Genomic DNA, 11,135 nt, shown 5'->3' with positions numbered 1-11,135 from the left:
GAAAGTCTTTTTTACTGTGCTCATTAACATTATGCAGGTCGAAACTGTTGTTGTGCAATTATTATCATCGCGTGCTCTCTCTCTCTTAAAGGAAATCAATGCAGTAGTAATAGCAGCCTATGTACATTACTGTCTCTTATAAATGCTTTTAACAATTGTAGCTTTGTCATTGTTTGTTTGAGTTTCAGCAGGTTGGCTGACCACATTTTTTGACTTGGCTGAAATATGTTATTAGCCTACTAGAAACATGGCAATATATTCAAATTCATTCAAATCTTTGTTTGGATAAAGGCACAAGAAATCAAAATATAGCTGATAGGCTACCTAACACACTGAAATGAAAGGCAGTCCCTCTGCAGAGTGACTCATCTCAGATTTACATACAGTATTCATCATTTTTGAATTAGTAGCTACATGTTCCACTTCACAAACATCAAAAAATACATAATAAATCAGCTTGTTTTGGCTATTTGCTAAATATTCATCATGTTAAACCATGTTTTAGGCAAATTACTGTGTAGTTACTGTGCTGTCTGTGGATTAACAACTGCTGTGTGCAGGCCGAGCCCCAGGCCGAGCCCTCGGCCTGCAGACTGGGATAGGCCATAATGAGAAACTGCCCTTCGCCCTTTGCCTCTTTCACACTCTTGCAGACCATCTGGGATTTGAACCCTGGTCCAAAGGCAATGGCACAACCCAAAGCACTTCTGTTACTGTACCCAGCTGGAGGTTTTTACCTCACCTTGCTCCACCTGTCCAAATTAGCTGGCCACCCCACTGGAGTCGCCAGTCACACATATTGATATTTATATATACCAGATATTGATGATATTCTATTGTACACCTTTAAATTGGAAAAGGATAACTAGCCTATTTTAAAAACAATGAATCACCTAACACATATACATAGCAAAATGTGTGGGACTCAAAATGTTAACTGTACTGTTGTCTATGCACATTAGATCATTAGTAACATCAAATGTTACAATAAAAGTATATCAGTGGGCGTTTCCTTAAGTCTTTTTCATAGCTTTCTACTAGCCTATAATAAAATAATAACAATATAGTAGGCTACTAGTAAAATAAAATTCCTGAAATTATGGCTTTTTAGTTTTGCTGTGGCCCCATCCTGTCTTACATCATCACACTTCCTGATAATAAAGCTTACTAATTATGACACAAAAAACAAATCCTTGATTACAGATACAAATACTTTTCATATGTAATTATTATAACAAACTCTTCTTCTACAGATCTTGGTCATCAAACAGTAGTGGGATTCAAACCTGAAGCCTCCCAGTCCAAGGTCAACGCCATAATAACCCACTGATCATCTACTCAGCTGAATGTATTAAAGTGTCTCTGTCTCTGTGTCACCGTGTGTCTGTTTACCTCTGTCTGTGTAAAGTGTGATTCCCATGTCGACAAAGATCTCACCTCTCTCCGATTGAACTCACACCTACAGGACAAACAAACAAACAAAAAAAAAATACAATGACAAACAGCTTCACAACAGTTTTTTAAAGCAATCTTATTCTCTCTATTGAGCATAGGGGATAAAATCTATATTATTGCTTTTTACATATGCATTCATGTGTACATGACTTAAACATTGCAGCCTGCAAAGGTGGAGCTGGTTTTTAAATAGCCTACTACTGTACAAACACACTGCTGGCTAACTAACAGTGGTTTCCCCCTTTATAGAAACTAATTTAGCGTAGCAGTAAAGTGCTGTTGCTATGGTTACGGTAGTTTTACCATAGTCATATTGTATTGACTTGAGGAAAATATGATAGCCTATACATGTATATCTGAGGACAAGTTTAGCGGTTTTCATTTAGAGGCGGTTATTCTGAAACTAATCAAGTACAGTTACTTCTAAGAACTGCATTTAAATACAAATTTGAGGTATTTGAACTAAATTTTCATAGTTAGGTAAGTTTGTCTTGTGTTAATGTAGTACGTTAACTCGCAGGTGGAGGTGCTAGTTATTTTCCAAATTTAAATTTTTACATTCAAACCATTTGATAAAATATGAAATGTGATGTATTAGAACTAGTTCAAACAAAATCCACCTTGACAACAGTAAATATTCATTAGAATAATTATATTTCGTGAATTGTATGTACATATTTTACTAAATAAACACCTTTAATGCAGGATTTAAACTTTTTTTTTTACTGTCACTTTTAACAGCATACACACACATGCCTCCAGTATTTACACTGTGTGTTTTGTGTTTGGGGAACCATTTGCATTTCAAACATTCATTATAGATGTTGGGACAGCACAGCATCATCATAGGAGAGGGGATAGGCATGAAGTGCTGTAACCAACCACATCCCATAATGAGTGAAAGACAATAACAGAGCCACAGCATTTGGTAAAGCACATGATTTCACATTCCACTGACCACAATGGCGAGGGATTAAGTCTCCACAATGAGGACGAGGCTGGCAAAAGAGGATAACAGACATGGAAAACATGTGGGTGTCTGGGTTAGACGGTGAAAAGGAGTGAGTCAGGTCAGAGCTGCAGTCAGACCTTCCTCTCCTCTCCTCTCCTCTCTCTCTCTCCGTCTCTCTGTGGTTTAACTTTCATCGCAGCTCTTTCTTCTTTTAAAACCTGGAACAACAAGAACAGCACATCTTCTCATTGCACCAATTATTTCACCCTGACTGACGTGTTTGCATCGAGCACTCAAGCTGATGAGCCACAAAGAGATGAAGCTGCTCACAGATCTCTGATGACATGCTGTGGTAAAGGAAGGAACTGCATGGTTTTTTTTCTTCATAATTACCATGTTTTTTTGGTTTTATCCCAGTGAGAAAATACATTCTGTTGGGATTAAGTTTGACATTTTATTCTTGTCTGTACAATACAGTACATAACAGACACAAAACAAATAAAAACATGAATAGGGAAAATAATAAAGGGCACAACTTTTCTCCAAACTTTTCTTGGGTTTACTGCACTCGTGTGGGCTTCTCTACCACAAGTCTGGAGCCTTTTTTCTTTTTCTTTTTTTTTTCTTCTCTTGTCTCACTACAGGAATAAGTGAATAATGGTGAAACATTTTTACCTCTCAAAAAGCCATAAGAGTGACTTCACAAACAATATTTTACAATCTCCAAGCTGTGGTTCTAAGTGAAATGTGAGTGAGTCGATGTGAACGATGAGGAGACCAACGTCTATTCTTCAGGATCACCCAACACGTCGAGTGAACCATTCATGATGATTATGATGATTTGTCAAATAAAAACTCATTGTACATAGGTACATCCTAAAATGTTAAAACTTTCAATTTAACAATTCAACTGGACCCAACATACAGACTATTATATACAACTGAGGCAACGAAGAGAACACAAAAAATCAAATTTTACTTCCTGCAATCAACTTCAAATGCACCGAAAAAGGCAGATTTTTTTCCATACATCAAATGGTAACAACTTCAAGCATGTTTTGTGTAAAAGGCAACACAATAAATAAAAACGAATGGCACAGAAGGTTTGGACAATCTAAACTGAGAAGCACAATGTCTTTGTGAAATATTCACAGAAACCTAAATCTAGAAAGCAAAGCAAAAAAAAAAAAAAAAAGAGAGAGAGAGAAAAAACTTCCAAGTCGACATCGTCCCTGTAGACATTTACACAGGCTGACGAAACAGAACCGAGATAAACAAAGATCACAATCTAATTACAATAAATGGAATAAGAGAATGACATTTATAATTCAATATAGTATTTGTATTTACAAGCATTTTTACAACTGAGGACATTAAATGGGGGTTCAAGCTTATTACTCTATTAGGACACGGAGCAGAACAATCAGATCATATAATGCACTAAATATAAACCTTGTAAACATCACATCTCACCTTTCATCTTCGATATCAGTCAGATTTAAGTTTCTATTTGCCAGGTTCATAATGTTTTGTCCTTACTTTAAGGCATAGGTATGAAGCTTAGGAGTGAGCCTCTTAGAAGATTTTATTTCTTTTTAAATAAGCCAGATTTATTCAGAAGGTTTCGCTCTACCGAGGAAAAACCTACTCATCATCATCATCACCATCATCACAGCAAACCCCCCAAAGCAAAACGTCCCCACTTGTCTCTGGATCAGCTGATATGGCGGTTATAAGATCTCCTCCACGCCGTGAGCAAAGATCATAACCAGGCCGGGCTCTAGGATCATGTCCTCGCCCATGTGCTGGTTCTCGCACGCCATCACCACCACGGCCTGCTTGCCCGGGATGCGCTTGGCAACGTAGTTCTCATAGTAGCGCCTGTTCATCTGCCGTACCTCCAGAGTGGCCAGTCCCTGCGGCCAGTTTCGCTCGTGGGCGTTCTCGATCAGGTCGTTGACGATGGAGAGGGGGCAGCCGCTGTCGATGAGCGAGCGCTTGATGACGGCCTGCAGCACGGCGTCCGGGGTGGAGATCATGCCGCCCCAGCGCGTCACCCTGGCCGGCTGCATCGAGTTCACCCACCTGTAAGGATGAAGAGGATGAAGAGATGAAGACGTGAACCACATGCAAACTAAAGCTGCAGCTCCCTGATAAAGTTGATTTAATGGGATGGTTCAACATTTTTGGCAAATTGGCCCATTGCCATAATCCCTATAGTATTAGGAGTAGGTTTGTTTCCTTTAATTGTCGGTGCAAGCTATTTTTAGAACGGCGGAGCAGAGCCGCGAGCTACTCAGAGCTACGCTATGGAGGCTCATGGGATTTCTTGGTTTCCCTCATCAAACTCATCAAATTCACAATCCAACAACTCCAAAACGCTCTGGTGGACAAGTTGTGACCTGCACATTCACCACGCTATGAGATAATAACAGAACGTTACCAGACAGAGTTGTTTTAGAGGCAAATGCGGAGACTGCTTGATGAAAAACTGCTCCCGACGGGAACGCACATAAGCGGTTTTGCACGAATTTTCCTCTAAAACAACTCTGTCTGGTAACGTTCTGTTATTATCTCATAGCGTGGTGAATGTGCAGGTCACAACTTGTCCACCAGAGCGTTTTGGAGTTGTTGGATTGTGTATTTGATGAGTTTGATGAAGGAAACCAAGAAATCCCATTAGCCTCTGTAGCGTAGCTCTGAGCAGCTCGTGGCTCTGCTCCGCCGTTCTAAAAATAGCTTGCACCGACAATTAAAGGTAACGAACCTACTGCTAAGACTATAGGGATTATGGCAATGGGCCAATTTGCCAAAATGTTGAACTATCCCTTTAAGAAACCCATCTGAGAAAGAAGAAAGAAACTTCTCTTACTCTAAGATTTCATTGTACTCGATGCTCTCCTCGAGGTTTTGCAGGTTGGGGTTCGCGCTGCGGATCGCTCTCATGTAGGCTTTCAGCAGCTGGATGTCTCGTTTCTGGAAATGAAAAGCAACACCTTCAGCGACAGATTTCATGGGATTTCCTAAAGCTAGACACGAGTTCACCACTGATCAACCAGAACGCTGCTTCAAAAAGCTTCAGAACAAACAGTAACATGTTAGTTTTTGGTTGAGTCTGGTTTTCTCCTAACTGGGCCTGCACGATATGAGCAAAATGTGTGATGACCCCAAATAGTCGACCAAGCATTAGTCGAGTCATTGGTCGATTGGTCTCAGGAAAAAAAACAAAAAACATTTGGAGCTGTGTCTTGTCAAAATCAAGTCAAAATCAATATGACTAAACTGTATATGAAAGGCTATAAGGCTTTTAATTTGAAGGGCCAGATACAGGAAGTCGTGACACTCGCTGTCAGCATTTTTTTTATTGGTGGACTTTGGTCGGGGGCAGCCCTAAGTGATGACACTATTTAATACTGCGATGGCGATATGACTTGCAATAAATAAGCAGCTATCTAAGTGCATATCAACTATACAGTTTGTGAAAACTCACTTTGCTGGGATTTTGAAAAAAAAAGAAGGTGATTCTCCCTTTCTTTTTCCCAGATGGTGCAAATTCAGATTTGAATATTATGAGCACATTTTGTAATCTCAGCACTAATTGGGGCCAAGAAATAATTATACACAATTATAATTCTTCTCCTCCTTTGTAAAACGGCAACTTGACAGGACTGTGATGTGAGGCAGAGGAGCTTCGGAGGAGCCGATCCATCCAAACACTTCACACTGCTCGATCGCCCTCATCACAACTCCACCGCCCGTCCTTTGTTCTGTTCTGTCTCTGTTTGTTTGTTCTGTAATTGCCCCTTGTCCCATTACTGTTCTGTTTTTGTCTAACTGTCCTGTAGCGTTTGCAGAAATGGTTAATGAAAAGAAAAAAGGAACAGGAGTTCAGCAATAAACTTTACAGAGCCCTATTCGCACAGGGTTGGTATCACCTGGGGACCTCTGGTAGTTTGTAATAACTGCGGAGGATGTCTGTGATCTTGATCCCGTGCGAATGCGCCATGCCTGTAATTTGTAAAGTAAAACTTCCACCGCAAATTACCAACCATATTTCGCAAACACAGACGTCTCGTGATAATACTAGTCCTGCGCGAAACTGCATCTCTGTGACTGGGAGTTGTACGGTATTTGTTGTTTCTATTGTGCGCCTTTTTCTACTTCTTTCCTGGTTGAAACATGGAGGCTGCGGTGGAAATTATGATGAGCGGCAATCCTGACGACATTTTAGGTGTAAATACAGGAGTCTCGCCTCTGTGCTGGAGACTCGTTCGAAGAAACAACAAACTCAGAGCGAAATTTCGTTGGATATTGAGCTGGATGACATCATGCATAGCAGCAGCGGGAAGGAACAGGCTTAATACAAACGCCATGACGGTCCGTTATCCCGACAACAACTGCACACTGTTTGTTTTCCGAAGTCACGTTGCTGCTTTGACATTTTATTTACATTTGCCATGACGACTACATACCACCGTATTCGACGTGCACAGCTTTGACGCCTTAAAGTCCCCCTCCAACCGTCCTTTTTAGTTATTTTAAAGCATTCTCTGTGGTCTTTAAATTGTGATTATGAAGTTTGTAGCCATTTCCCAGGGCTCTCCTTCTGCAGAGACGAGTAGCTCATTAGAAATGCGCCTCCGAGCCAATTTTGCATTTACTTTACTGCTGACATGTCCTCGAGCATCAGAAAAACGCCACGGGAACATGTCGACAACATGAAAAACACGATTTTCATGCGAATGCACCGCGAGAAACACAGACGTGGAGCGTTCATTTACATATATTCCAGATGTCCCCAGGTAAAACTAATCCCATGTGAATAGGCCTTATGATGCTGAAGACAAAAACAACTTGACTTTCTCCTGTCACATTCTCAACACTGTGCTGCACCTTAGGTAGATTTTCTAATTGTGAGGTTTGTTGTATTTAATGTTCCCCTATAAGGAAACTGTAGCGGAAACCTGTTAGATTGAATGTATTATGCACTTTGCAGCGTGTACCTCCTGTTTTCTTTAGGTGATGGGCACCTGTGTCTACCATATTTGAAATTGCATTTTGTAATTTAATCAGATGACTGTCTTTTTTTTTTTTTTAATCTTTAGTCTTATGTTTGCTGTTATCAATGTAGCCAGAACTGTGTATTTCAACCTTCAATGATAGTCTGTTTATCATGTCTGTCTTTATGTCAAGGACTACAGATGTTATAGACTAAATAAACTAACCCTTTAGGTTACATTTGCCCAAATATTATACTTTATCAGTAGAAATATGTTCATCACAGACACAGTAAAATACTAAAAACCAACGTGACAGACACAAATCAAGTTGAACATATTCAGAGACATGAATCCATATCATCCTGTATAATTAATCCGTCTCGCATTCAAACTGTTGAATGAAACCATTCAGGCAGAAATATTACAGCACCTGAATGTTTTGAACACTTTATCAGCCCAGATCCCATAATGAACAGAGTTACAGCAACAGCACAGCAGAAACTGATTATAAAAGTGGTTGTTATGGAAACTTGAAACCTGAAACCTGAAAACCTGCTCCACAGACCTTTGTAAACAACTGTTTTCAGGACTAAGAAAATAAGTAAGAGCATTCAATTTTTTCTTACTTGTTCCCCCAACTGGTGTTTATGCTCCGCCACCGTTTTCTCCAGCTCTGAAATCTTTGTCTGTTGCTGTTGAACGACACTTCGCAAATGTTTGATGCAGTTATGGTTGGGCAGCTCATCTTTGGGCATCTCAAGCCTGCGGGAGACAAAACAACATGAGAGGAAATAAGAGGATTTATACAATACAGAGGACGTATTGTACTTTTTTCTTTTTTTAAATCATGTATTTATAGTATTTTATTCATCTTGGAGAGGAAGAAATGATCAATGGATCCAAAAATAACAGCAGCCAGCCACTCACCCGCATCCCTCCTCACAGTTGACAGGCCTTTTAGGGTTGTGCTCACAGTCTTTGAGGTGTGACTGCAGCTGGTCCAGCCGTAGCGTGGCCGTGCAGCCGAAGGTTGCGTTGTCGCAGCTGATCTGGAGTTTAGACAGCATGTTGCGCATGATGCGCGGCACAGGTCGGAGGTGAGCTAGCGTCACTACTGTGCGATCCACGGGACAGATCTGCTGCTGCGCGAACCACTGCGTTATGCAGGCGTTGCAGAAGGCATGCTCGCAGTGAGGAGCCTGAAGGGAAAACGAGAGAAAAACAGAAATTAAAACACAAAAAATTCACATCTAACAACAGCTGGATGACGTTTCCGACGTGGACTCGCCTGCACTGGTTCTTCTAACACTCCACTACATATAGGGCACAGCAGGTCTTCATCCACCTCCCCTTGGAACCTCGTAACGTCGTACCCCATGGTACATCACTGGGACCCACAACCTCCTGGGAAAAAAAAACACACACACACACACACCAAGTCAAATTAACAGCAAAGGATCGGACTGTGGATCTTTCACATGTACAAACACACAAACAATTAAACAATGTATGTCACTCACAAAAGGCCTCAAATGCTTCCATTCAGTTCTCGCTGTGTTGCTGATGCGTCACATCTGGCAGAAGTAATCTGTCTGCTGAAAGAGACACACCCCCTGCAAAAAAAGAGAGAGGGATATTTTTCTTTAAAGGGATAGTTCAACATTTTGGCAGATTCTCCTATCACCATAATCCCTAGAGTCACAGCAGTAGGTTCATTACCTTTAATTATCGGTGCATGTTGTTTTGAGATCGGCGGGGCAGAGACATGAGCTGCTCAGTGAACAACACAATGAAGGTGAACAGTACAGGTCCCCTGTCCCTCATCAAATACACAATCCAACAACTCCAAAACTCTCTCGTGGACAAGTTGTGACCTGCACATTCACCACGCCATGAAATAATAATGTAACATTACGAGACAGAGTTGTTTTTGAGGCAAATGCAGCCGGAACTACATCCCAGACACGGCTGCTGGGCGGAGTGATTTCAAAAGCACAAGTAGTTCAGAGTATTTGCTTTGTATGTCATAATGTTACATTATACATGATTATTTCATAGCGTGGTGAATGTGCAGTTGGAGTTGTTGGATTGTGTATTTGATGAGTTTGATGAGGGACAGGGGACCTGTACCGTTCACCTCCATTATGTTCAATGAGCAGCTTGAGTGGATCTCAAAACAACATGCACCAATAATTAAAGGTAATGAACCTACTGCTATGACTATAGGGATTATGGTGAGAGGAGGATTTGCCAAAATGTTGAACTATCCCTTTCATCAAAAAGACTATGACATGGATGACGGGTTGGATTGATTTTAAACTATGTGATCTAATATCATCTGATACATACACAATATCAGATATCAGTTATTTTCTAGCTGCATCATCATCAGTCAGACACATATAACTGTCCTCACTAGAAAACGACCAGGAAGCTGTTGTAATTATTTCATCAGTTTAAGCTGTAAAAGCACAATGACTCGAGGAAATTCGAGCAGCAGCCATCAGTACAGTAATAAACATCCAGCAGCCCAGAAGCGATGTCCTTGATCCTTTAAACGTCGTGTGTGAGGTTGTCACACATTAACATTACATTTCCTCCTCCATAAGTGAAGCTACATCAGCTAACTCCCACATCGTGAACACAGGATCCCGTTGTCCCAGCTGATTGGTGATGGTGGCTGACCTAATTTCTGTGGAAGCAGCAGCACATGCCGGTCTATGCGCGATTTTACAGATCCCTTTTCACCCCCCCGCGAATTTGCACTCAACATGTCTTGTTGCACACAGGCTAAGCTAAGCTAACCGCTTTAGCTACGTGTATGATCTGACTTCGCAGGTTAACACGACACCAAGTCGCAATGCCTTCGGGTTTTTCTTTTTTTGATAAAGAACCGCCCTTGGTGTCATGTTGAATAAACAACCCCAGTGCTCGGATTCAGGTGTCACTTAAAAAGCGTGCACGTCATGAATTAAATGTGGCTAACGCTGAGCTAGCCTGTTAGCGCCGTTGGTTTCCTCTGGATGTTAGCCACCGAGCTAACCAGACAGAGCTCAGTCTGGGCGAACTATACAGAGAAATGACAGCTCGCAGTCATCGACGTTGGGAGAAAATATAATAAATGATTGAAATACTTACTTGAGCATGTGGTAAAACAGATCCTTATCTCGACGTTTATGTGTTTTTTGGACGTCCTAGAAGTGAAACTGGTGGTCGCTAGCCACGTCCTGTGCTACATCCTACGCTTCTGCGTCGTCCGTACGCAGGCGGGCGGAGACGTCATGACGCACAAGAGAAGTGTTTTAATTGGTTCGTACGAAACATAGGAAATTGTCCCTTTTTACCATGGATGTAATAATACATCCATGCTTTTTACTCAACTTTTCTGGTCACTATGAAATATATAAGGTAGTTAATATGATATAATATAATATAATATAATATAATATAATATAATATAATATAATATAAACAGTTCAAAAGGCTAATCACTGACCTAATTTCACTTGACTGTCACTTCTTCAACCTGTACCCCATCTTGACTGTTTAACTGTATTTATTCATGACTTCTCAAGACCATTGTAAATGAGGACTTCTCCTCAATGGGCTCTTGAGTTGAAATAAAGGATATAATATAATATAGTTTAATTAATTAACTGATGGACACATATATGAACGTTTTTTCAGCTCATGTCGTTGACTTCTGTGTAATATTTCTACTTCTCATG

General features: G+C 40.7%; 1 protein-coding gene across 1 annotated transcript; it reads right to left on the bottom strand.

The window, feature by feature from the left end:
- Positions 1–2,841: 2,841 nt before the first annotated feature.
- rnf41 (ring finger protein 41) lies at positions 2,842–10,685 on the bottom strand. The gene is made up of 7 exons (XM_085782757.1): positions 10,546–10,685; positions 8,928–9,020; positions 8,696–8,811; positions 8,335–8,606; positions 8,034–8,169; positions 5,280–5,383; positions 2,842–4,492 (listed from the first exon to the last, which is right to left on the bottom strand). The coding sequence occupies exons 3-7, from the start codon at positions 8,783–8,785 to the stop codon at positions 4,138–4,140; spliced, it is 957 nt and encodes a 318-aa protein (XP_085638883.1). The 5' UTR covers positions 8,786–8,811; positions 8,928–9,020; positions 10,546–10,685; the 3' UTR covers positions 2,842–4,137.
- Between the last annotated feature and the right edge of the window lie 450 nt (positions 10,686–11,135).

The sequence above is a fragment of the Trachurus japonicus genome, chromosome 7, assembly GCF_045865225.1.
Source record: "Trachurus japonicus isolate A0001 chromosome 7, Traja_1.0".
Taxonomy (NCBI): domain Eukaryota; kingdom Metazoa; phylum Chordata; class Actinopteri; order Carangiformes; family Carangidae; genus Trachurus; species Trachurus japonicus.
Note: the sequence above shows the minus strand (reverse complement) of the source record. Positions and strands in the feature narration are given on the sequence as shown.